General features: G+C 45.9%; 1 protein-coding gene across 1 annotated transcript in view; it reads right to left on the minus strand.

Moving 5' to 3' along the window:
* Positions 1-27,160, minus strand: part of slc30a6 (solute carrier family 30 member 6) — a 109,074-nt gene that overhangs the window by 17,319 nt on the left and 64,595 nt on the right. Inside the window, exons 9-10 of the mRNA XM_075481407.1 lie at positions 22,291-22,385; positions 15,348-15,396 (exon numbers count right to left, since the gene is read on the minus strand). Of these exons, the coding sequence (XP_075337522.1) occupies positions 15,348-15,396; positions 22,291-22,385 (144 nt within the window). The remainder of the gene's footprint in view (positions 1-15,347; positions 15,397-22,290; positions 22,386-27,160) is intronic.

Raw genomic sequence — 27,160 nt, forward strand, 5'->3', positions numbered from 1 at the left:
TCCAAATGTTTCTTTCAGCTCTCGCCAACGAGTAAAAGCTGTTCCGAGAGCAACTCGTCTTGCTAACTCTTACTTTGTTGGCCTCTCTCTTTCTCTTCCTTGCTTCATCAGTCAACGTCTTCTTCTGTTTCTTCGGTGTCTCTGCCATGATGATCGTACTGACAATGTTGCGCTAGCTTAGCCTTATACCTGGGAGCGTGAGAGGGGTCTATTTGTTTTTGCGGTAGGTGTGCCAGAAAGCAAGTCGAAGTACTTCCGCTCAGCTCCCGGGCCGGTCCAGCAAAGTTACATAGCGCAGTTATTCCAACTCAGACCCCCGAAGGGCATAGGAGACAGGCCAATCGTAATATTAAAACTCATTCTAGCCGCACAATTTTTTTCAAGCTGTTATTTTAAGGTAGAAATGTTACATAGTATTGCTTTAACTGATAAACTCTTAAAGTAAAAACCCAACATCAAACTTCTGCAGGTGTTTCTGTTTAATTTTATGTTAAGACTTCTGAATCCAGTAAATTCTGTGATGGATCTAATCTTCTGAACCCCTCAGAGAACGATCGTCACATTTGGGCCTGCTCAGGAAACAGTGGTTTGATCTGATCCGACGACATCAGGATGTGAAACACGAAGACGGGACGCTCTGATGTCCGGGCTGATTTAATCAGAGAGAATTGACTGCTGTTAGTTTAATTGAATGAGGTCATGAGGCCACTCAGCACACACATCAATACCTTAAATGGAGAGCAAACATCAATCGTGCATCAACGTGACCTCAAACATCTTCAGAGAAAATGGGTAATTTATTTATTACGAGCTAAACTATCTGTGAGAGGCGGGGAAGAAGCTGGATCCATCGAGCTGGAAAAGAGCTGGAAAAGAGTTTGGAGTTGAGATGTTGAACTTGGACAGAACCACTCCAGCACCTCTCTGAGGGCGGCGGTGGTTGTTCAGGTTGCATCGCACCAGGGACGGGAAGGAGGTGACCAACAAATGTGTGGCAGACAGGTACGAATCCTGTACTTGTCATCATAAACTCACTGTCACTCAAAAGCCGCATTCCCACTGTAGGAACCTTCTGCAGTTCCTAGAACCTTTTAATCCACGGGGCCGTTTTTTCCCTCATTCGCACATACAGGAACTAGGGACCACGGCCCTCAGCTCCTGGAACCATTTCAGCTCCTTCTCCTCAGCTGGGTCTGTTCTGGTTTCCATAGGAACACACCTGACGGAGGTGTTTGGTGGTCGGTAGCTCCGCCCCTTGTCATGATGTCACGGCTGAAATGTTTACACATACGACACGGACACAACTGGCGCGTGTTTAATAAGTTAAACTGACACGTGGTCTCCTTTGTCTGCGGCGCTCTGCTCTCCTTCCTTCATGAAACCAAGAAGTATGGCCTGCGCTCCGTCCTTCGTCTCCTGACTCTCTCTGTGAGCTCTTCCAGCCTCCATGTTAGACGCCCGATGTGATCGTCCATGATTAATATCACCATCATGCAGACCATGAACACGGTGGCCTCCCCGCTCTCCATGTTAGCTTCTTGGTGGTGTTTTTTCTTCTCTCCCTTACTTTTACCGGGTTTTGTTTTGTTCTGTTTTGTTTTTGAATGTGGCGCTAAAGTAACATGTCGCTGTCGCAGACGGCTGCGCTGCATCAGTCCCGACCTGGTCCCGACTCATGTGGGAATGGAAACTGAAACAGTTTCCCTGGAGAAGGGCAGCTATTAGAACGGAATTCCAGGAGGACCGTTCTTAGAACTGCGTTCTTAGCTTTCAAGTCTCAAGTAAGTCCCAAGTCATTTTTTCTTGACAGAAAAGGTGGTGGAAGGACCTGAAACAGTCTGAGGGACTGAACTCCCCAGCATCCCTGAGCTGAAGCTCCGCCTCCAGGAGGAAACATTCAGACCTCACGCTGATATCAAACACTGGATCATTTCATGAACATCTGGACAGATGAGCCCCCACTGGAGGTAAACGTCCCTTCAAACAGGGAGGCAGCCGTTCAACTCATTTCTCTTGAGTTGACCGAGTGGACGACCTCATGCAGAGCGCTCAAAATGTTGCGTGGACGTGACGGATAAAGTGGCGTCCAGCCTCTGCAACACCCCCAAACAAACGGAGCCAGCATGGGTACCACACCCGGCTGCTCTAGGAGCAGATGAAACATCCCATAGTTAAGCTGCTATAGGCCCAGCCTGCTGGGGGGCCTCATCTGTCACACCTTTCCTCACTTTACTCTCTTTTTCCCCTGTTTAATTTCTCCAATGACATTATGTACATGTGACATTATTGTGGTCATTAACTCGTGTTTCCCTGTTCCAACAGGTATCCTTTGAATGGTGTTACAGTGTTTGTTGTCTCCTCTTTTCTGTCCTCTCAAACCCCAGCTGGTGGAGGCGGATGGCCACCCTTCCTGGTTCTGGCTCTGATGGCCACCCTTCCTGGTTCTGGCTCTGATGGCCACCCTTCCTGGTTCTGGTTCTGCCAGAGGTTTCTTCCTAATCAAAGGGAGTCATTCCTTTCCACAGTCGCATCAGGCACGCTCAGGACGGGAGATTGGACTGAAGACAAGTTTCTGTACAATCTGTTGGTTTCCTTAGCGAGGAAATTGTTTTTGAATTGGCTCTATATGAACGAATTGGATTATTTTATAAATAATTATGATTACAATGAATTGAATAGAAATAGAAAAGAAAAATAATTTATTTTTAAATTCAAATTAGTCAAGTAGCTCAACATTTTTTTTAAAATATTTACAAGGATTGTATTAAAGGGGAACTGCGGTATTTTCAACATTAAGCCTCTTTTATGAGTGGTCTGCAATGTTTTAGAACCCCCCTCACCGCTTTTTTGTTGTTTACTGCTGTCTCCGGTATTTGCCTAATTTTGATTCATCTCAACCTGCTTCAGAACGGCAAGTCATGCGCATGTCTAGAAAGGTCCGTAAAAGCACCATAAACGTCCGTTTTTAAAATAATCAACTCACCGGAGTGGTTACTGGTGTGCACTGGTAATCCATATCAAATTTCGTTGCGAAAAGTTGCTTCTGTTGTGTTTTATTTGGCAGCTCGTTCATGCTCGCACTATTTTCTTAGCGGTGGCGGAGTAATATCAACGAACATCCAATACAAAATGTCAAATAAAACAAGACAGAAGCAACTTTTCGCAACGAAATTTAATATGGATTACCAATGCACACCAGTAACCACTCCGGTGAGTTGATGATTTTGAAAACGGACGTTTATTGTGCTTTTACAGACCTTCTTGTACATGCACATGACTTGCCATTCTGAAGCAGGTTGAGAAGAATCAAAATTAGGCAAATACTGGAGACAGAAGAAAAAAAATCAAAAAAGCGGTGAGGGGGGCTCTAAAACATTGCAGACCACTCATAAAAGAGGCTTAATGTTGAAAATACCGCAGTTCTCCTTTAACAACAACAATAATAATACCAATTCTAGTAAAAAAAATACTACTACTAACTAATAATAATAATAAATGACTAAATAAACAAATAAAAAAAAATTAAAAATTCCAATTGGCTTGAATTGGACTTTATTATTTTAAGTGCCTTGAGATGACATTTGTTGTATTTGGCGCTATATAAATAAAAATGAATTCAATTGAATTGAATTAACGGGGCAATCAAGGCGTCTCCAGGTCCCCCGCCGCGATTCAGATTGAATTTCTGATGCACCCAAAGTCGGCGCTGTGAGGCGGTCTGAGGCGACGGCGCCGGGCGCTGTCACAAACGTGCAGCAGGGCTCAGTGGCTGGGCGCCGCCAGCTGTTGTCATGAGTTAATGTTTAAAAACAAAACACAGACACGGGTGTCAACACGTAATTAATGTCAAACGTGTCATTCAGAGCTGCGTGCTCGCCACGGGCCGACGCTTCAGAGCAGAGCAGAGACGGGAAAGGGGGGGAAGCAGCAGGAGAGGACGAAGGACGGCGAAGCTTTCACCTCCAAACGGCTCGCGTGTCGCTCTGAGAATAGAAGCGGGTAGAGTGGACGGTGTCATCAGAGCCCCGCCCTGCAGGAGGCGGTTCTGGTTCTGATGTTACCGGGATGGATGCTGCGATGCACCGCGGGGCGCCGTGCGCTCACCTCAGACCCACAGAGTCGGGCGCTTACAGCGACGCCTAAAACTGAGCTCCGAGTCACAACATGCGGGTCGTCCCCGCCAGATTTATGAGGCTTTCTCCTCCTCTGCAGGATCAATAGATCCATGCGAAAAATGAAAGGTTTCAGGTTCTGCAGCAGCGGCTCGAAAAGCTGCTTTTAGGAGAAGATCTTAAATCTGAACACGAGATGATCCGATAAATCATCTCCGCAGGTCGAAGGTTCAGAAAGGAAGAGATGAGACCAAAGAAAGGAGCCGAATCAGCCTAAAATATGCTGTTCCCATCCAACTTTTTAAATTAAAAACACAGAAAATGTAGAAAAAAGGATGTTTTTTACATTCAGGAGAGGTTGAGAACTTTGATAAATGTGCAAAATGACCAGAATAAAGGATAGATCACAGGAACCGGTGGAACCAAGTCCAGTTCACAGAGAACATCCTCAAGTCTTAAACTTAAGATTTTAAGGAATCCCTGAAAATGAGTCAAACTGAAGCACAAAAGCATTTCTGTCTGGAAAAAACACAGAAAAAGTCATTTTTAATCTGACTAAGAATTGGATCGGATCGGGTTAAGACCCTGAGATAACTGGGTTGAAAGTCACTCTAAACCTGTTTGTAGACGCTGAAGCCCGTGGTGAATTAGACTTTGCGTTCTGCGCATGCTCCAGATGTTTTCCCGGGGTTGTGACCCGGAAGTCAAAGGAGAGGATATTCCAAAGGAGTGGCTCTATTAGCAATAGTTGGAATGGGTACAGCGTCACCTATCATACCGGGGTATGACACGCTTTGTGCCTCTGATCCCATTCATTCACCGCCATATATCCAAGGAGAAATACCCTTGCTCAACTCAGTCTGATTGTATTTTAGCCAATTATCCGATCCTTTCAGGGCCATGTGATCCCACTGAGTGTAATAAAGGGCTCCCGAGGTTAAAGAGTGCCACAGATCTGAGAAGGGTCCGACCCCGAGGGGCAGGAGGGCTGAAAAGGGTCTGACCCCGAGGGGCAGGAGGGCTGAAAAGGGTCCGAAAAGAGTTCGACCCCTAGGGGCAGGAGGGAGAAAAAGGGGCTGACCCCGAGGGTCAGGAGGGCTTAAAAGGGTCCGACCCCTAGGGGCAGAAGGGCTGAAAAGAGTCCGACCCCGAGGGGCAGAAGGGCTGAAAAGGGTCCGAAAAAGGGTTCGACCCCAAGGGGCAGAAGGGTTGAAAAGGGGCCGACCCCGAGGGGCAGGAGGGCTTAAAAGGGTCCGACCCCGAGGGGCAGAAGGGCTGAAAAGGGTCCGACCCCGAGGGGCAGAAGGGCTGAAAAGGGTCCGAAAAGGGTTCGACCCCTAGGGGCAGGAGGGAGAAAAAGGGGCCGACCCCGAGGGGCAGGAGGGCTGAAAAGGGTCCGAAAAGGGTTCGACCCCTAGGGGCAGGAGGGAGAAAAAGGGGCCGACCCCGAGGGGCAGGAGGGTTGAGTGGAGTCCCATAATGATCCGACAGAACGGATGGAAGAGGAAGCAGTTCAGGCTTCACCTCTACAAACTGCCCAGATAGCAGTCGACTCCGGGGCGGATCCGCCGTCCTGATCAACCGCTCACCCCGCCTCCACTCAGTGTTCAGCGGACCCGTTGCTGACTCTAGGCGGATCCGCACATTGTACACGCTCTTTTCAAACCTCGGCTTCAGCTGCATTCGGAGTTGGGCAGCGACACGCCCCGCCCCCAAACAATGTACTGTGAAACAGCCGAAGCGCTGCACACTCTGGGCGGATCCGCATCATTCTTTGTTACAGCGTTATTCCAAGTTGGAAAGCAACAGCGAAACGTCTCCTTCGGCAGATCGTACACTGTAAGTAAACTTCCTACACTGTAAGTAAACTGTTAAAACTGTTAATATGTGCTTGTTTATGCAGATGGAAGCGGGTGAATCTCTCTCTATGATTTAACTTTTAACTTTGTAATATAGCATAGCGAGATAGCATATATAGCATATAGCATAGCAAGCGTGGTTAGCTAGCTCACATAGCATATTGCCGGTAGGTAGTGTAGATTTGAGTTAACCCTGGTAGTTTTGGTCACTATATCATTTACTCCTCACTCATTCATCTAAGTTGACTATACACAGGTTTTGGAGTGCATCACTATGTGTATCCTGTCACATTAATGCTGGGCGGTATGACCAAAAATACATATCACGGTATTTTTTCACGGTATCACGGTTTCACGGTATATCACGGTATTTTTTTTTCATGCATAATTAGGTGTTCACAGCATTTTCTACAGATTGAGAACAGATTTAAAAATAAAAATTCTTCAAAATAATTCCTTTGTTAATAATTGGTCACACAGAACTTTATTGTATTAATATTCACATCTTCATTGTGAACAAATGAATAACATGGCTAATTACACTGGTCGGACTGTTCAGCTGTTTCAGACTGATACCTCCGGTTCAGACTGGTCCTCATCCTCAACACGCACGTCTCTTTTTCAATAGTCATCTGGATTGAAGCAGCAAACATTCAGTGTAAACCTACTTTATTTGATTCACAGCTGCTAGTGTTTTGACCTCGACAACCCAACTACATTTTTTTTTTTTTTTTTTAAACGGCAAACTTGCGACTAGTTAACTTTATAAAGAAGGCATAATCGCTTGTTTGCTATGGGTCGGGTCGGGACGGGACAACATTGACTTTTTAATGGGAGCTAATCTAACGCGACGCTGAAGCTAGCAATGCTTCCACGCTTCCAGGGATGATCTCGCTGATGGAGAAACACGCGGTGTGCACTGAGGGGAGGGGTTGTGTGTGTGTGTGTGTGTGTGTGTGTGTGTGTGTGTGTAGGCTGACAGAGAGACGGAGGGAGAGCAGGGAAAGGAAATGCAGCTTAACGAATACGAGTATTTTTTAAATAGCGTTAAAAAAAATAATAATAACGAAACGCAATATGTGGCGGCCGGTGTTGAATCTGTGGCGCACCGCCACGAATTAGTCTATGTGTGGGAAACACTGCTATCCACCTTCACGTAACGCAAGTGCTTATTACCACCTCGCATCCATAGACAGTAAACATGCGTGTTTAGAAGCGCAACACTGAAAAGGGTCCTGTCTCAAACAATGTCGCGCGACGCAGCGTTCCCCCCGTTGTGTAATCAAATACACCGGTATGGCGGTATATTAAAAATTCATATCATAACGAAATTATAAACCGGTATTCGGTGTGAACCGGTATACCGCCCAGCACTATGTCACATTACAAATTGTGATTATGATAGCGGATGATGATAACTTAATTGAAAATCTCATTATGTGATTGCAGATTCTGTCAGAAAAAATCCTGTCGCTCGTGCTTCCACTGAACATGATTTCTGCAAGCATGCCATCCGGTGGTTCAACTTGGCAGCAGATAGGGGAACCCCAAGGAGACGCAGTACACACGAGGTTCACCCTGCTGACCATGTCTAAGCACAGCATATCACATGTTAGGCCAGTTCTTGTTTATTTATTCTTTTTCATTTAAATGAGTATGTGAGTATTCATAAATAAATGTAAGAATTTCCATCACATTTTTTCATGGTTTTTTGTGTCTATTATCTTATTAGCCACTTGTAGTGATGTGTTGGTCAATCTGGTGTTTGTGCCAGCTCTTAAGTGAACTCAATTCCACTTAATGGATTGTATCCAACCAATCATATGATCACAAGGATCATACTCTGTCCCATATATCTCCAGGGAGGTTGGTGGAGGTTACTGGAGGATGAGGGAGGCAGGGAGAACAGTACAGCACAATGGATAGCAGATGAGATCATACTCTGTCCCATATATCTCCAGGGAGGTTGGTGGAGGTTACTGGAGGATGAGGGAGGCAGGGAGAACAGTACAGCACAATGGATAGCAGATGAGATGAAGTACCCAGAGAGAACCCATGCATGTACAGGGAGAACATGCAAACCACATACAGAGAGACCCCTGGCTGGATTCTGCAACAGCTGCAACAGTGCTACCAACTGCACCACTGTGTAGCCTCAAAACTGTAAATTTACTCAGAATAATAACCCAATTTTAGGTCTTTTGCAGCTTCACAATAAATAATTTTCTGGTGTATAAGGCTAAACTGGTGGGGTTTTTATGGAGTAATTTTCTCGTTGGTAAACAAGTTTTTATCTGTGTCTACTTTTGTTAATAAATTCATAATAAATAAAGGTTCTGGACCAAATGAGTCCACCTCCGTATCACAAACGGATCCAAAACGGATGCGGGCCGGATGTAGCACTTAATGTGTGGATCCGGATAGGGTCTGGGGCGGATCCGACCCAGATCCGTTCCGGTGTGCAAGTGGACTCCGTTCCGAGTCCGTTTTGCGGATCCGTTCCTGAGTCTACCCTACGGAGTCCGTTTGCTATCTGGGTGCCCTTCAATAACTTCATAGCTGAAGTGGAAGCATTAGAACAAGCAGGGGTGTTGATGGAAACTCAGGGTGTGACAGAAAGTGAAAGGAAAGAACGGAGAGAAGAAGAACAGGAGACACCAAGAGAGAAGAGGATCCACAATCCTTTAATCCCTGCTTATGCATTGATATAATTTGACATGAGACGGTGTGTGTGTGTGCTGATCCACACCCACTGCAAACAGGATTAAAACAAACACTTGGTGCTGCGCTCTGTTGGCTCCACACTGAGCCCGATCAGATGGGCTCAGGCGGAGGCCAGAGTTCAGCTTCTGGGACCTAATGATGGAGTTTACTGAAGGAAACGTGCAGGAAACTCAGTTCATCTGAGCAGAGCTGCACTGTGAATCTGCTTCTGAGTGTCTGATTAAACCAGAAGCTGAAGCTTTATAACACATCCAGGTTATCTGCTGGTTATCTGCTGGTTATCTGCTGGTTATCTGCTGGTTATCTGCAGGTTATCTGCTGGTTATCTGCTGGTTATCTACAGGTTATCTACTGGTTATCTGCAGGTTATCTGCTGGTTATCTGCAGGTTATCTGCTGGTTATCTTCAGGTTATCTGCTGGTTATCTGCCCGTTATCCACAGGTTATCTGCAGGTTATCTGCAGGTTATCTGCTGGTTATCTGCAGGTTATCTGCTGGTTATCTGCTGGTTATCTACAGGTTATCTGCAGGTTATCTGCAGGTTATCTGCTGGTCATCTGCAGGTCATCTGCTGGTTATCTGCAGGTCATCTGCTGGTTATCTGCTGGTTATCTGCTGGTTATCTGCAGGTTATCTGCTGGTTATCTACAGGTCATCTGCTGGTTATCTGCTGGTTATCTGCTGGTTATCTGCTGGTTATCTGCAGGTCATCTGCTGGTTATCTGCTGGTTATCTGCCCGTTATCTACAGGTTATCTGCAGGTTATCTACAGGTTATCTGCAGGTTATCTGCTGGTTATCTGCAGGTTATCTGCTGGTTATATGCAGGTCATCTGCTGGTTATCTGCTGGTTATCTGCTGGTTATCTGCAGGTTATCTGCAGGTTATCTGCTGGTTATCTGCAGGTCATCTGCTGGTTATCTGCTGGTTATCTGCTGGTTATCTGCAGGTTATCTGCTGGTTATCTGCTGGTTATCTGCTGGTTATCTGCAGGTCATCTGCTGGTTATCTGCTGGTTATCTGCAGGTTATCTACAGGTTATCTACAGGTTATCTGCAGTTTATCTGCTGGTTATCTACAGGTTATCTACTGGTTATCTGCTGGTTATCTACAGGTTATCTGCTGGTTATCTGCTGGTTATCTGCTGGTTATCTACAGGTTATCTGCTGGTTATCTGCAGGTTATCTGCAGGTTATCTGCTGGTTATCTTCAGGTTATCTGCTGGTTATCTGCCCGTTATCTACAGGTTATCTACAGGTTATCTGCAGGTTATCTGCTGGTTATCTGCTGGTTATCTGCAGTCTATCTGCTGGTTATCTGCCCGTTATCTACAGGTTATCTGCTGGTTATCTGCAGGTCATCTGCTGGTTATCTACAGGTTATCTGCAGGTTATCTGCAGGTTATCTGCTGGTTATCTGCTGGTTATCTGCTGGTTATCTGCAGTCTATCTGCTGGTTATCTGCCCGTTATCTACAGGTTATCTGCTGGTTATCTGCAGGTCATCTGCTGGTTATCTACAGGTTATCTGCTGGTTATCTACAGGTTATCTGCAGTTTATCTGCTGGTTATCGACAGGTTATCTGCAGGTTATCTACTGGTTATCTGCTGGTTATCTACAGGTTATCTGCTGGTTATCTGCTGGTTATCTGCAGGTCATCTGCAGGTTATCTGCTGGTTATCTTCAGGTTATCTGCAGTTTATCTGCCCGTTATCTGCTGGTTATCTGCTGGTTATCTGCAGTTTATCTGCTGGTTATCTGCTGGTTATCTACAGGTTATCTGCTGGTTATCTACAGGTTATCGACAGGTTATCTGCAGGTTATCTACTGGTTATCTGCTGGTTATCTACAGGTTATCTGCTGGTTATCTACAGGTTATCTGCTGGTTATCTGCAGGTTATCTGCAGGTCATCTGCAGGTTATCTGCAGGTTATCTGCTGGTTATCTTCAGGTTATCTGCTGGTTATCTGCCCGTTATCTGCTGGTTATCTGCAGTCTATCTGCAGTCTATCTGCTGGTTATCTACAGGTTATCTGCTGGTTATCTGCAGGTTATCTGCAGGTTATCTGCAGTCTATCTGCCCGTTATCTACAGGTTATCTGCTGGTTATCTGCAGGTTATCTGCAGGTCATCTGCTGGTTATTTACAGGTTATCTGCTGGTTATCTGCAGGTTATCTGCAGGTCATCTGCTGGTTATTTACAGGTTATCTGCTGGTTATCTGCAGTTTATCTGCTGGTTATCTACATGTTATCTGCTGGTTATCTGCTGGTTATCTGCTGGTTATCTGCTGGTTATCTGCAGGTTATCTGCTGGTTATCTACAGGTCATCTGCTGGTTATCTACTGGTTATCTGCAGGTTATCTGCAGGTTATCTGCTGGGTATCTGCTGGTTATCTACAGGTTATCTGCTGGTTATCTGCAGGTTACCTGCTGGTTATCTACAGGTTATCTACAGGTTATCTGCTGGTTATCTACAGGTTATCTGCTGGTTATCTCCCGCTGAGCAGAACAACAGCAGCAGGTTTGGACACGTGAGCGATGGAAGCAGCATCAGGTGACCGAGTCGTTTGAATGTGGGAAGCTTTTCTCACTTTTATACTTCACAAGTTAAATCTTTAAGTTTCAGATGCAACAAAGTAATTTCCTGTCATATAAGATGGATGTCAGGGACGTTTGTATGTAGCTCCAGTTCTCCCGTGTGAGACAACTTGAAGGAGCATGAATAGTTAAGGCATCGTCTTTGAGACGCTCTCAGAGCAGCGGAAGCGGAACAGATGCATCATTTTTTATCCGGAGAGACAGAAAGACAGAAAGAAGTGAAGTGCTGGGGCGCACAGGGACGCCAACTGAAGAGGAAACGGGCAGAGAGCAGACGTGCATCTGTCATATGGCAGTGGCTCGGATCTCACGCAGAACAAACCGCGGCTATCAGCACATCCGCGGTCTTAAAAGGTCTCAAACTGCACGTCAGGATCTGCCAACAAGAGGTCCACCACCTTTATGGTTCTGAAACAGCTTTCCCAGGGATGCTCACCAAGACTCGGACCCGGCTTCGTAGTTCAGGCTCCTCTGGGGAGGAGGAGCTCTGTGAAGATGGGTTTGTCTGAGCGTAAAGCCGAGCTTTTATCTGAACTCCTGTGGATAAACCCGGCTTCTCCAACAGGTCTTTAATCTGCAAGCTCCGCCCACCGGGCCCCCTTCTGTCGGTGACGGCAGCTGTTTGTGGCGGTCTTCAGCCACGTTCCTTCCCAACAACGACCTCTGAACAAACTCTGCCACGGACTGGGGTTTGTTCCAGGTCCGACTCTGCAGAACCCAACCGGTTCCAGTCTGTTGTCTGTGTTCCTGTGGGAAGGAAACGCCTGAACTACGGAAGCCCGGAGGGAGCTCCAGAGCTGGAAGTTAAAGGGAAAACCAATTTTATGGGTTTTAAATTTTATAATAAAGTTCTGAGCAGATAAATTCCCATAAAATACATTTTTTAATTTGATTTAATTTAGTTTTTTTGCATTTACAGGACTCACTACTTTTATTTGTGTATTTTATTTGCATTTTACTGTCCCTGCTTTTGATCTTAATATTTGTCTTTGATCCCACTGTAGCACTTTGAGATTTTGTTGTAAATGTAAAGTGCATTATAAATAAAATTTATTATTATTATTATTTTCTTTCAAAAGAAATGGTGAAATGAGTCGATAAGCTGATGGATGCAGAATGAGCTTCAGTGGCAGCACGTCAGTAAAAGTCTTTGTGACGAATCAAACTTAGTTCACTCGAGTTTCTTTCCTTTGAAAAGACGGCGTCGGAAGAGCCTGGGACTGTTTTATTCTAAGAGAACATAACGGAGAGTTTTAGCTCCGAGTTTCACGACTCCCAACCCAGCTGATCGCTGCTGATGTCTTTCCTCCTTGGCATCGCGTTAGCACACACCTGGATGCTTTTACAGAGCTGCTCACACCGAGTGATGGTCAGTTAAATCCAGTGAAGACAACAGAAGTCTGTGAGAAGAAGACCCTCTGATGATAGAGTTTTATTCGAGTCCAGAAATACCTCAAAATAAATAAAAAGACAGAAGATCCCGACATGTTTGCTGTGGTAGAAACCGAAGTGACGAAAAGGACATCACTGCCAAACATTTCTTTGTCTCTCATACAACACACATTTCCTTTTAAACGTGTCTCTGTCCTCCCCGACGGCAACTTACACGTACACACACACACACACACACACACAGAGATCTCCGGCTCCTGGCTGGTGAGGCCAACAGAGCAGCAGGCTTTATATAACCCAGTTGGCCCCCAGAATCTGCCTGGGTTAAGTGAGGAGAGCACAGACGCTAACACACACACTGTCCTGCACACACTGAGGAAACACACAACACGGCTGCACAAAGGCACACGCTCTGTCTTCCACACACAGTCAGAGTGGAAACTAGGCTGGGACGTCCTGTTCACTTCTGCGCTCTGAGCCAATCACAGCTCAGTTCTGTTGCACAACTCTCCAGGCTGTCGCCCTCGGTAACCTGCACCGACTGAGCTGCTGACTGCGTCGGAGAGAGAGCGCGTACACCGTGTACTCCGCTGACTTCAGAGGAGGGGACGGGCGGCAGGATGTAATATTCATCACAGCGGTCAGCGCTGAGCGGCAGCCCGGAGTCAGATGGAAGCTCCTCGTTCCGCCTTATCAGCCTGATAATCAGCCTAATAATCAGTCTGATAATCAGCCCAATGATGTAATCAATCTAAATGTATGTTTTCTGTTAGTTAACCCCTCATTTTCTTTATATTTTCCCTCCAAGCATCCAGACTTTCTGTAATCTTTAAAGGATTTCTGAAGCATTTTCTGCTTTTTCACTCATTTTCAGTCCAGTCATATCATATATATATATAATTATATAAATATTAGTGCTGGGCAACGATTAAAATGTTTAATCTAATTAATCACATGATTTCCCTGATTAATCACGATTAATCGCATTTGTACGCAGAATCCAAAAATGAATCCAAAAGTAGTGTATAGCTTTTAGCATTTAGTTTTATTTTAAATGTGCTGCCATATGAATGAAAGTGCCATAACATTTGTTTTGCAAACACACTTTTAACATCAGCATCTTTCTGTAGTTTTTATGTAGAAGCCTCGCTCCACTGTCTGTTTCCTTGAATGACTTGCTGCTATCAGTTGTGTGTTTTGCCTTTAAGTGATATTTTAGACTGGAACTACTACGCTGAGAAGACAATTCAACTTGGCAGTGTTTACAGATGACTTTGGTTCTGTCGACTCTGTGAGCAACAGACTTTTACAATAATAAAAGCCTGTGAGCAACAGACTTTTACAATAATAAAAGCCTGTGAGCAACAGACTTTTACAAAATAAAAGCCTGTGAGCAAGAGACTTTTACAAAATAAAAGCCTGTGAGCAACAGACTTTTACAATAATAAAAGCCTGTGAGCAACAGACTTTTACAATAATAAAAGCCTGTGAGCAACAACCTTTTACAAAATAAAAGCCTGTGAGCAACAGCCTTTTACTAAATAAAAGCCTGCGAGCAACAGACTTTTACAGAATAAAAGCCTGTGAGCAACAGACTTTTACAATAATAAAAGCCTGTGAGCAACAGCCTTTTACAAAATAAAAGCCTGTGAGCAACAGCCTTTTACTAAATAAAAGCCTGCGAGCAACAGACTTTTACAGAATAAAAGCCTGTGAGCAACAGACTTTTACAATAATAAAAGCCTGTGAGCAACAGACTTTTACAAAATAAAAGCCTGTGAGCAACAGACTTTTACAATAATAAAAGCCTGTGAGCAACAGACTTTTACAAAATAAAAGCCTGTGAGCAACAGACTTTTACAATAATAAAAGCCTGTGAGCAACAGACTTTTACAAAATAAAAGCCTGTGAGCAACAGCCTTTTACTAAATAAAAGCCTGCGAGCAACAGACTTTTACAGAATAAAAGCCTGCGAGCAACAGACTTTTACAGAATAAAAGCCTGCGAGCAACAGACTTTTACAGAATAAAAGCCTGTGAGCAACAGACTTTTACAGAATAAAATAAATAATAAAACCTGCGCTAATGCGCGATAAAATACTTAAATAATAAACAAGTGAACACGATAATAACGAGTTAACTCGCCCGGCCCAAATAAATATATATTAATCTATAATGATGTGGTTACATCATGCAGAGCTTCAAAGTGTGAAACAGCCTGAAACAAGTAATCCAAGAAGCCAAAGCTTGTTTGCTCCTGAACAGAAATGACTGGTGTAGATTTACCGATTGATCAGCCTGATAGACACGGCTGCAGATGTTCGAATATTTGACCCCCGAAGCCCAAAGGAAGGACTCAGGTCAAGCAGGGTGAGGGGCGGCTGAAATGTGCTCCCCTGTCACTGTACTCTCTGACAAACAACAAAAAAAATAAGCTTACAGCTGTTTCTGAGAGGCTGGATCAATGAGCCGCCCCCCTCTGACCCTGAGCCCGAGTGACCTCTGACCTCAGAAGGTGACCATATGTGCCACTATAAACACACACCTGGACAAACAGAAGCAATCTGAGCCGCAGCACAGGTAGCTTTCCCACTGCTGAGTGTGTGTAAACAGATCTGCTGATGGAGGAGGAACTAACAGGAAGGATGAGGCGGTGTTCTTACCTTCGACTCAGGTCGGCCACGTGCTCCTGGAGCCAGCTGCTGCTTGCCGCTGCGGAGAGAGGGACGCCGTTAGTGTCATTGCATCACTCACAATCCCTCACTGCATCCCAGCGACCAAACATCCTCCTCAGCCCACAACTTTAAGGATCGACTTCATGGCTACATTCAGTTTCCTCCTCTGAGACTTTGTAACCGATTCAATAAACATTACGGATCATCAACAACAGATCATTTACAGAGAGGAAAGTGTCACAGTGACATCCTGCTTTAAGAGAAGAAACCTCAAGTTAAACTGGTTCCTTTGGTCATCTTTTAGGTCGTAACTTAAAATAAAACAGAAAACTTCAGCTTTCTTCTTCTGAAGTCGTTTTCAGCCTTAAAGCGGGTTATAGGAGGGAACTCCTATAACCAAGTCTAAATTCCTTCCGGATGTTTCAGGGGATGCTCGAGGATTCACCCATCTTCAGTCCAGTTCTTCTAGCCGAGCTTTAGAGGAATAAAAGGCACCGAACTGAAGGATGAACCATTTTGGTTTGGTCTTCTTTAAAAGCTGGCGTGCATTAGGGCAGAAATCAGCTGTTTCTGCTACTAAACAGTGAACTTAACCAAAGAATTCCTGAACTCAACCAAAGAATTCCTTAACTCAACCAAAGAATTCCTGAACTTAACCAAATAATTCCTGAACTCAAAGAATTCCTGAACTTAACCAAATAATTCCTGAACTCAAAGAATTCCTGAACTCAACCAAAGAATTCCTGAACTTAACCAAAGAATTCCTGAACTTAACCGAATAATTCCTGAACTTAACCAAATAATTCCTGAACCGGTCCTCATTTTTCTCCAGTTTCCAGTTGGCCAACATTTAGCCCAAACCAACACCTGCTGACCAGACTACTGGTTCTGATGAATCCTCCCCAGAGCTCAGAGCTCAACATTACTGAAGCAGTGTGGGATCATGTTGGCAGAGAACGGAACAAAAGGCAGCCCACATCCAAAGAAGAGCTTTGGGATGTCCTTCAAGAAGCCTGGAGAACTATTCCTGAAGACTCCTTAAAGAAAGGACAGAAAGCTGGTCTGAGAGGGTTCAGGCTGTGTTGGAGGAGAAAGGAGCTCAGAGCAGATATTCACCTTTAAAGCTGCACAGAACTGAACTAACTCTGGTTCTGACTCAGATTCTGGGTTTATGTCCATGTTTTAAGCTGTTTCCTGATCCAAAAACAAACGAAGGAGCTTTGAGACATTTTGCTGAATGTGAAATAAATTTCAATAGAACCAGAAAACAGGGAAGGTTTTGCCCGATGATCAACTTTGAGGTTTATTTGCTCATGAAGCTGCTTTTCTTTGGCAGTCGTGTGCTTGTGGAGGACATTTCTTAAGTAACTTGCAGATGGAGATGAGAACAGAAAAAATGCTTCTAGTTCAGCGCTGCATGAAACATTAAGACCCAGCTGCTTCCTCCATCTCCGTACGATCGCTCTGATCTGTTGCTTCATTCTCCTTTTATTTGCCTCCTCGTGTGGACCTGGCTGAAGTGTCTCTGAAGGAGAGGTCGGCTCCTGGAGGATAAGAACGCCGCCCACTCCTCTTTAAATAAAGATAAGCTCTCTCGCTCGGCTGGGCCGTCCCACCTTTAATGTGCGACGACGCCGCGGGGCCCGAAGGCTCTGCGCCGGGTCAGAGGACCTTCGCTTCCCATCCCGCTCAGCCCTCAGTGTGTGGGTGCTTTGTTTGTTTTGCTAGCAGGGCGAGTCAGTCCAAACAAACATTTTAATGGAGTGACTTATTTATGATCCGTGCATCGGAGGCAGCGTGCGGCGTCAGGGTGTGACAGCGTGCGAGCGGCCCCAGCACGCCACATTATCCCCGTCTGGAACACGGTTACATAACGCACTCTCAGAGGCTGCGTGTGAGCTTCAGGGGGAGCTTTGTGTGTTCCAGCAGAGTTAGAGTGCACGTGCATGTGCACGGGTGTGTGCACGGGTATGTGTGTTCCAGCAGCGTTAGAGTGCCTGTGCTCGTGCACGTGCCCGTGCACGGGTGTGTGCGCTTCAGTGTGGAGTTCTTCCCTCTCTCCAAAATGTCAGATGTTAAGTGGTGTTGAGACTGTCGTGAACGCAAGAGCAGACAGCTGACACACACGTGCACGCACACACGTGCACACGCTGGAACACACTGACGTTATTCATCAGTGGGTTGTTCATACTGAAAGTGAGTCAGTGAGGAGGGGAGGGGAGGACAGAAGTGGAGAAGGGGGGAGGACAAACAAGGGAGGGATGGAGAGAAGGGGAGAAGTGGACGGGAGAAGGGGGGAGGAAAAACAAAGGAGGGATGGAGGGGAGAAAACAAAAGGGAGAATGGAACCAGAAACAAGAAAGAATAAAACATGAGATTTTGAAGTTAAAGGTGTAATTTCCCTGGTTTGGGGCTCAAATAGTAGGAAAATGACGAGTTTTAAGAGTTTAAATGTGAATCTGATGCATCAGTAATCAGTAGCCCCTTTCACACTGCGACCCGCTACCTTGGCGGGTCCAAATTGCACCTTCGACCCGCGTCGAGCAATGTGAACGCTTGGCGTGTTCAGGTGATCCGTGTCGCCTGAAGCAGAGTTCAGGGGGCGTTGCCTAGTGGCAGAGCGTCACACGAAACACATAAAATGCTGGGCGTGTACAATGACATAGGCACAAGCCATGCGTCGGAGGTAGGGTTAAATACACCTGTCCGCATCAAATTTTTCAAACAAACGATGGCAGGACACCTTGAGAACTCATTTTTGCAATTGTATATGCAGTTCATGGAGATGTTACTTTATGGTGCGTCTTGCTGCGTGGGAAACCGCGCTCTCCCATCTTTCTTGCCAGCCCTTCCAGCAGAGGTCCATCCTTCACCGTCCCCGACATGTGGCGGTAAATAACGTCCTCTGCTCGGAGACTGAGGAGCTCGGGGACCTCCTTGTCTCCCCAGTTGGCCATTTTCAAAAATGTCTCGAACTTGATGTAGGCTAAAACAGAGTAAAACTTGTCCTCACCTGTCGCTGTTGTTCTGAATCAGCTGTCCATTCTGTCTTTTAAAATCCTCACGTCACGCCCACCTCCGACCCGCGTCGATTGCGTTCACACCAAACTCGGCTCGGCAAAAAGACTAGGGTCCGACGCGGGTCGAAAGGCGAGTCAAGTTGACGCGGCAGCCCGGGTCGGCAGTGTGAACGCAACAGCGGACACGCTAAATTCGCGAATTAAACGCGGGTTATTCGGCAGTGTGAAAGGGGCTAGTGAGATGCATTTAAAGTGGGAGGGTCCTGTAACCTGCTGACCACACTGGGAAGCTCTTATTGGTTCAGGTGAGGTGTCAATCAAAAGCTAAAGGTTTCGCACGGCTACCAACTGATTTTAAACCGTTTTTATTTTAGACTCAACGTTTGACTGGATCATCTGGGTTTCTGCCACGCCTGAACGCTCAACACGCCTAACATGGACTTACCTGAACGTTCAACACGCCTAACATGAACTCACCTGAACATGCCTAACATGAACTCACCTGAACACGCCTAACATGAACTCACCTGAACACGCCTAACATGGACTCACCTGAACGTTCAACACGCCTAACATGAACTCACCTGAACACGCCTAACATGGACTTACCTGAACGTTCAACACGCCTAACATGAACTCACCTGAACATCCCTAACATGAACTCACCTGAACACGCCTAACATGAACTCACCTGAACACGCCTAACATGGACTCACCTGAACGCTCAACAAGCCTAACATGGACTCACCTGAACACGCCTAACATGAACTCACCTGAACACGCCTAACATGAACTCACCTGAACACGCCTAACATGGACTCACCTGAACGCTCAACAAGCCTAACATGGACTCACCTGAACGCTCAACATACCTAACATGGACTCACCTGAACGCTCAACAAGCCTAACATGGACTCACCTGAACGCTCAACATACCTAACATGGACTCACCTGAACGCTCAACATACCTACCATGGACTCACCTGAACGCTCAACAAGCCTAACATGGACTCACCTGAACACGCCTAACATGAACTCACCTGAACACGCCTAACATGGACTCACCTGAACGCTCAACAAGCCTAACATGGACTCACCTGAACGCTCAACAAGCCTAACATGGACTCACCTGAACGCTCAACATACCTAACATGAACTCACCTGAACGCTCAACATATCTAACATGGACTCACCTGAACGCTCAACATACCTAACATGGACTCACCTGAACGCTAACCATTACTAACATGAACTCACCTGAACGCTCAACATACCTAACATGGACTCACCTGAACGCTCAACAAGCCTAACATGGACTCACCTGAACACGCCTAACATGAACTCACCTGAACACGCCTAACATGGACTCACCTGAACGCTCAACAAGCCTAACATGGACTCACCTGAACGCTCAACATACCTAACATGAACTCACCTGAACGCTCAACATATCTAACATGGACTCACCTGAACGCTCAACAAGCCTAACATGGACTCACCTGAACGCTCAACAAGCCTAACATGGACTCACCTGAACGCTCAACATATCTAACATGGACTCACCTGAACGCTCAACATATCTAACATGGACTCACCTGAACGCTCAACAAGCCTAACATGGACTCACCTGAACGCTCAACAAGCCTAACATGGACTCACCTGAACGCTCAACATACCTAACATGAACTCACCTGAACGCTCAACATATCTAACATGGACTCACCTGAACGCTCAACAAGCCTAACATGGACTCACCTGAACGCTCAACAAGCCTAACATGGACTCACCTGAACGCTCAACATATCTAACATGGACTCACCTGAACGCTCAACATATCTAACATGGACTCACCTGAACGCTCAACAAGCCTAACATGGACTCACCTGAACGCTCAACATACCTAACATGAACTCACCTGAACGCTCAACATAACTAACATGGACTCACCTGAACGCTCAACAAGCCTAACATGGACTCACCTGAACGCTCAACATACCTAACATGGACTCACCTGAACGCTCAACATACCTAACATGGACTCACCTGAATGCTCAACATACCTAACATGGACTCACCTGAACGCTCAACAAGCCTAACATGGACTCACCTGAACACGCCTAACATGAACTCACCTGAACACGCCTAACATGGACTCACCTGAACGCTCAACAAGCCTAACATGGACTCACCTGAACGCTCAACAAGCCTAACATGGACTCACCTGAACGCTCAACATACCTAACATGGACTCACCTGAACGCTCAACATATCTAACATGGACTCACCTGAACGCTCAACAAGCCTAACATGGACTCACCTGAACGCTCAACATACCTAACATGAACTCACCTGAACGCTCAACATAACTAACATGGACTCACCTGAACGCTCAACATATCTAACATGGACTCACCTGAACGCTCAACATATCTAACATGGACTCACCTGAACGCTCAACATATCTAACATGGACTCACCTGAACGCTCAACATATCTAACATGGACTCACCTGAACGCTCAACAAGCCTAACATGGACTCACCTGAACGCTCAACATACCTAACATGAACTCACCTGAACGCTCAACATAACTAACATGGACTCACCTGAACGCTCAACAAGCCTAACATGGACTCACCTGAACGCTCAACATACCTAACATGGACTCACCTGAACGCTCAACATACCTAACATGGACTCACCTGAATGCTCAACATACCTAACATGGACTCACCTGAACGCTCAACAAGCCTAACAAGAACTCATCTGAGCGCTCAACACGCCTAACATGAACTCACCTGAACGTTCAACAAGCCTAACATGGACTCAACTGAACGCTCAACACGCCTAACATGAACTCACCTGAACGTTCAACACGCCTAACATGAACTCACCTGAACATCCCTAACATGAACTCACCTGAACACGCCTAACATGAACTCACCTGAGCGCTCAACACGCCTAACATGAACTCACCTGAACGTTCAACAAGCCTAACATGGACTCAACTGAACGCTCAACACGCCTAACATGAACTCACCTGAACGTTCAACAAGCCTAACATGGACTCACCTGAACGCTCAACACGCCTAACATGAACTCACCTGAACGTTCAACACGCCTAACATGAACTCACCTGAACACGCCTAACATGGACTCACCTGAACGCTCAACACGCCTAACATGAACTCACCTGAACACGCATAACATGGAATCACCTGAACACGCCTAACATGGACTCACCTGAACGCTCAACAAGCCTAACATGGACTCAACTGAACGCTCAACACGCATAACATGAACTCACCTGAACACGCCTAACATGGACTCACCTGAACGCTCAACACGCCTAACATGAACTCACCTGAACGCTCAACACGCCTAACATGAACTCACCTGAACACGCATAACATGGACTCACCTGAACACGCCTAACATGGACTCACCTGAACGCTCAACACGCCTAACATGAACTCACCTGAACACGCCTAACATGGACTCACCTGAACGCTCAACACGCCTAACATGAACTCACCTGAACACGCCTAACATGGACTCACCTGAACGCTCAACACGCCTAACATGAACTCATCTGAACACGCATAACATGGACTCACCTGAACGCTCAACACGCCTAACATGGACTCACCTGAAGGCTCAACACGCCTAACATGGACTCACCTGAATGCTTTAGACCCATTTATTCAGCTGTTTGGGTTTACAACTTATGGACTTCTCCAGGGAATAACCACAGATGCCACCTTTCAGGACTCAGGTCCGTTTTACTTCAATAATGCCCCAAAACAGAAGAAGACATAAAACGTGCTGCTTCTCAGCGATGGCTTGCTGTTTCTTAGCGATGGCGTGCGTTACCAGCCCGTTTCTTAAACAACCTGTAGGAGCTGAATGTACCTTCTGAGACGTAGGCGAACGGCTTGTTCCTGACGGACAGTAAGGTCAAAAGGTTGAAGAAGAGCGCAATGAACGTCCCGACCAGCAGGCGACCTCTGCAGAAAAGACACAAAAAGTCAGAGTGAGAATGTGTCAGAAACATCTGTGAGATGAGTGACAGCCATCACAGCTGGACCTGTTAACTCCTGCTCACAGATCCTCACTTTCAGAAGGATCCTGGAAAAACTGCCGTACTTTCATCCCTTCACTGGGTCCCCGGAAGCTTTGAGGCTGATTTTAAGGTATTTTAAGGCTGTTGTGAATGCTTCTGACGGATCATGTCGGAATAAAATTGTAAATAGCCGGTATTTTGTCAGATTTTTAACAAGTTGGGGATCTAAACGACTACTTTCTCACCTGAAAATGTTTCAAATGTTGCTAAAGTTTACAGAGTTTAGAGCTTAAGCGAAATCAGCTTCAGGTCGGCTGATTTTGGCTCGGGCAGGAGCGAAATGCATTGTGGGTAAACGCTCTGCATACTGTCTGATCAATGAGTTTGGCTGTGTTCAAAACCACCTATTTCTCCTACTACTTCTACTAACTTTTTGAGTTAGTATGCGAGTTTGAGTAAGCGAGAAGTTCCCGGATGCATACTAGATTCTCCAAAATGTTGGGTATGCATCATGAGGTTACTACTCATACTCAAACTACCCAAGATGCAACGTAACGTGACGTCGCAGATCGTCATTTCCTGTCAAAACGGCAGTTTCAAGCTAGCTACAACGAGGGTAGGTTCACTTCCTGTTTTCAAAACAAAAGCACCAATTGTATCGTAATGGCTTTCCCTATGATAAAAGGCAACGGGAATTTTATTTTGTGAAAATAACCGGAAGTGCGTTGCTCACTAGCTTTAGTAGCGCCGAATTCGTGGGAACAAAATTGTAAATAGCCGGTATTTTGTCCGATTTTCAACATGTTGGGGATCTAAACGACTACTTTCTCGACTGAAAATGTTTCAAATGTTGCTAAAGTTTACAGAGTTTAGAGCTTAAGTGAAATCAGCTTCAGGCCGGCTGATTTTGGCTCGGGTAGGAGCGAAATGCATTGTGGGTAAACACTCTGCATACTGTCTGATCGATGAGTATGTAGTATGTAGTATGTAGTATGTGGTTTTGAACAAAGCCTTAGAGTCTGAATTGGGCCAACTGGACTTTTTCTTCTTCTTCTTCTTGGTTCTTGAGGATGTTTCTTCTCTCATCTGAAAGGATTCCTCTGTCCTACACTTGTTGGTGCAGAGTATCACCTTCTCAGCAGTATCGGGGCCGTTCACACTTTGGCGGGTTGTTAAGGTCACCTGACCAGCATGCCGGTCTCACCTGCGAGTTGTCTGAAATAGCGTGTTTTGGTCACAGGATCCGAGGTGTGAATATCTGTGAAAGCAGCTGAGGAGCAGACCTGATCCCACCTCCTCTGTTTAAAATAGGATTTTTTTCTACAAATTGCAATGATAACAACTTGGATATCAAAGGAAAATGGGAACTGGAAGCGAATGTCATAATATCAGAAGAAGAGTGTGAGGAAACATTTAAAGAGGGACTTAAACTAACTAGTAGTCCAACATGGAGGGAATTCGACTGGAAAGTGAAAATGCTTTACTTTTACACTCGAAATACAGCAATACAACTGATTTATGTTGGAGGGAGTGTGGAGCAGTGGGTGACTCCACTCATATTCTGGGATTGCCCAAAAATAGTAGCCTGGCTGACACGTCCACATCTCGATGAGATGGTGGTCTGGGAACTAGGTGTGCATTTTCTCGTATTTGAGGCGTGGTTTACGAATGCCTAGAGCCGTTTATTGGGCGCTACGAATGTCTATCAAATGGCGTCTGGTTTTTCCCATGCTGCTTTACACGCGATTCATAGCCAATTGTATCACTTATACCAGATGACGTATGTCGAGCGACAGAAATTCGACGAGCAAATACATCCTTCTTGGCAATGAAATCTTTCAACACCAAACTTTGCTCTTTTTTAAAAGTAAACTTGCGTTCTAAGCTACTTAAAACACTTTCTAAGGCTGCATCGAACGGTAACGTTGTATCCGCTGCCATGTTGGATTAACACTCTACAAGCTTCGGTGTCGCGCATTGACGTCGTCATCGTCTTGCAACGATTAAAATGTTTTAATTTAGCGCCGCCCCCTACTGTTTAAGATGCAAACTGCAGTAAAGCCCGATTTACAGTCGTCCCGGAAAGGCCACGGAGACCCTCCCGGAGACACTCTCCGGCTCTTGCGTGCGTCGGCCAACATTCCTATCTATCCGTTGAGGAGGCGGAGACTCGCGCAGACGGCAAGGGTTGTGATTGGTCGGCTAACAACGTCATTTCTGGAATGACTTTTCCGGTTTAGCTCCTTCCTCTCAGAGCAACAACACCGCCATTTCTGAAAGAGTTTACTGTGTGCCGGTCAACATTTGGTCAAACTTATTTGCATTTCAATTTCAACAAGCTCCAACTCCAACAACAGTCTTTCTCTCTCGGTCGCCATCGTTCACTGCGAGGAGTGGAACGGAGCCGGAAGGTGAACAATCAATCAACCACTTTCACCATAGACGTCGCCAGATTGGGTCGTATAGCGTAGCGACACCTACTGATCGGGAGGTGAACTGCCTTGGGTATCTGTTATATGCTTTGGGCACATTGGTAATTATTTTGGTAATTAATTTGATTACGTTAATTTGTGGCGCTGTTGGTACACCTATAAATAGGCTGGGTTTCGACATGTTAGGGAACTGACTTCCACCGTTCCACTCGCTTCCTCTCGCTCCATCACCAATGGGAACGCGTTGTGACGCGGTGCACGCTCGTCCAGTCGCTGTAGGCCGCAGCTGACGTCTCCAGCCTGCCATGCAGTATTTTTGGATAGTCTTTGTTTGTTTTCTCGTTATGATTTTGGCCTGGTGGGACCGGTTGTCCTGGTTTCGTTCTTTCTTTTGCATTAGGTTCTTTTTTGCTTTAGTCCGGTACTAGTAGGGGCTTCGACGGCCCTGTATAGGGTTGGCCCCCTGCTGTACCGTTTTGTTCTGTTTGATCGGCTCACCAGGTCCAACTTTCTGTTAATACTTTTGGGGTTGTGCTTCTCCTTCTTTCTTTTTTGGGACACGGGAAAACTGAGGGAAGTTAACTCTCTTTTTCTTCACAGAAAATCAAAAGCAGCTGAACCAAGAACTAAAGTTCCAGAGAGTTTAACAATAAAATATATATTTTTTGGAACCCTCAATCTGGTCTCGTGTCCTCCAAATATGTTGTGCCTTGGTGGCCGTAACAGTATCCGACATCCCAACGGAGAACTTCCAAAGGTTTAATAGCCTCTGCGTGACCACGGAGTCGGATTGACGGATAGCGACAGAGAAGCATACCGAGGCCTTTAGTCAAATCACTTGTGAAATCACCAACGCATTGAGGAAAATTAGCTTAATTTTTAACGTTGAGCTTGACCATTAACAGTTATTTTTAACCTGCTTCAGAAATAAACGAGACCCCCTAAAGCCTCGTTTCCACTATGCAGTCCGGGTCGGGTCGGGTCAGTTCAGGACGGTACGGTACGGGTCGGGTCTCTTTGGGGTCAGCTTGCATTCCCACTGTACAAAGGGAACCCTCATGGGGTGGGCGGAGTGCGTGCCGAAGCATAAATAGCAAATAACAGCTAATAACAAATTACATCCATACTTGGGAACCACCTCCAAGCTTCTTCAGCTTAATGCCACACTGGCTCGCGGTCTGGTTGAAACCACTCTCTGACATTTCTGCGGCAATCAGCTGGAAAACTTTTTGGTTTGGCACAGCGCCATCGAGCTCCGGCTGCACAGCCTCCTCACTAACAACGGAGAGCAGAGCCTGGAACCGGTCCCCCAAGCAGAAGGGTTACACACATGGTAACGGGTTCCATGGGACCGGTACGCTTTGGTGGTAGTGGAAACACTGAAATAAGCGAACCGTTCTGAACCGACCCGTACCAGGCTGCATAGTGGAAACGCGCCAATATTGGGTCATTGTATCATAATGTGAAACATCCAGCTGTGGTGGTAAAGGCTCTTGTGCAGGGACGTATGCAAATCATTTACTCTCTGCTGTTTCTGTTCTGTTCCTCCATTAAGCTGAAAAAACTCTAAAACCCTGATGGGGACGATCGAGAAGAAGCCCAAATGCACCCAAACACACACAAACCCTTCTCTCAGGTCCTTTAAACTGAATAACTGGTGTTAAGGGGACTCCTGAAGTTGCCACAACAACTCACGTCCTCCCAGAGCAGGTCAAACGGGGACACACAACTGCAGTCTTTAATACACTAATTACATGGGACAATCCATTTAGGAGCCTGAAACTTGGTGCCCAATGGTGAGCCACAGTAACGGGAGGATAACCCCCTCAGCCCCACACCTTCACCACCTCCCTCAAAGCGCAGATTAAAGATCACGTCTGTCTCTGCCGTCTCTCATGTCGTCCATTCACATCCATTCAGACCAGAGGACAAAGGACAGGGTAGAAGGAGAGTGTGGGGGAGGGGGGTAATCTCATCACAGGAGACGGGTTTAAACCTCCCTGTGTTACGCGTTATAAAAGCCACCATTAATCTGTTTCATCAAGGAGGGGGGAAGGGTTACCGGAGCAGGAGATCTGGGAAGAAAAGCGTTTTCCATGAGACTAGGGAGCCAATCGGATTTTCAGAGAAAAAAAAAAACGGAATAGACGAGTTTCCCTGAGTCGGCAGAGTGGGAGAAGGTGGGGGAGTGGGCTCGATTCCAATGAGTTCAGACTCGAGTCCAATGACTTCAGACCCAAGTCACGAGTTTAATGACTTCAACTCGACTCCAATGACTTCGGTTCGA

Source organism: Odontesthes bonariensis, chromosome 2 (assembly GCF_027942865.1).
Source record: "Odontesthes bonariensis isolate fOdoBon6 chromosome 2, fOdoBon6.hap1, whole genome shotgun sequence".
Classification (NCBI taxonomy): Eukaryota; Metazoa; Chordata; class Actinopteri; order Atheriniformes; family Atherinopsidae; genus Odontesthes; species Odontesthes bonariensis.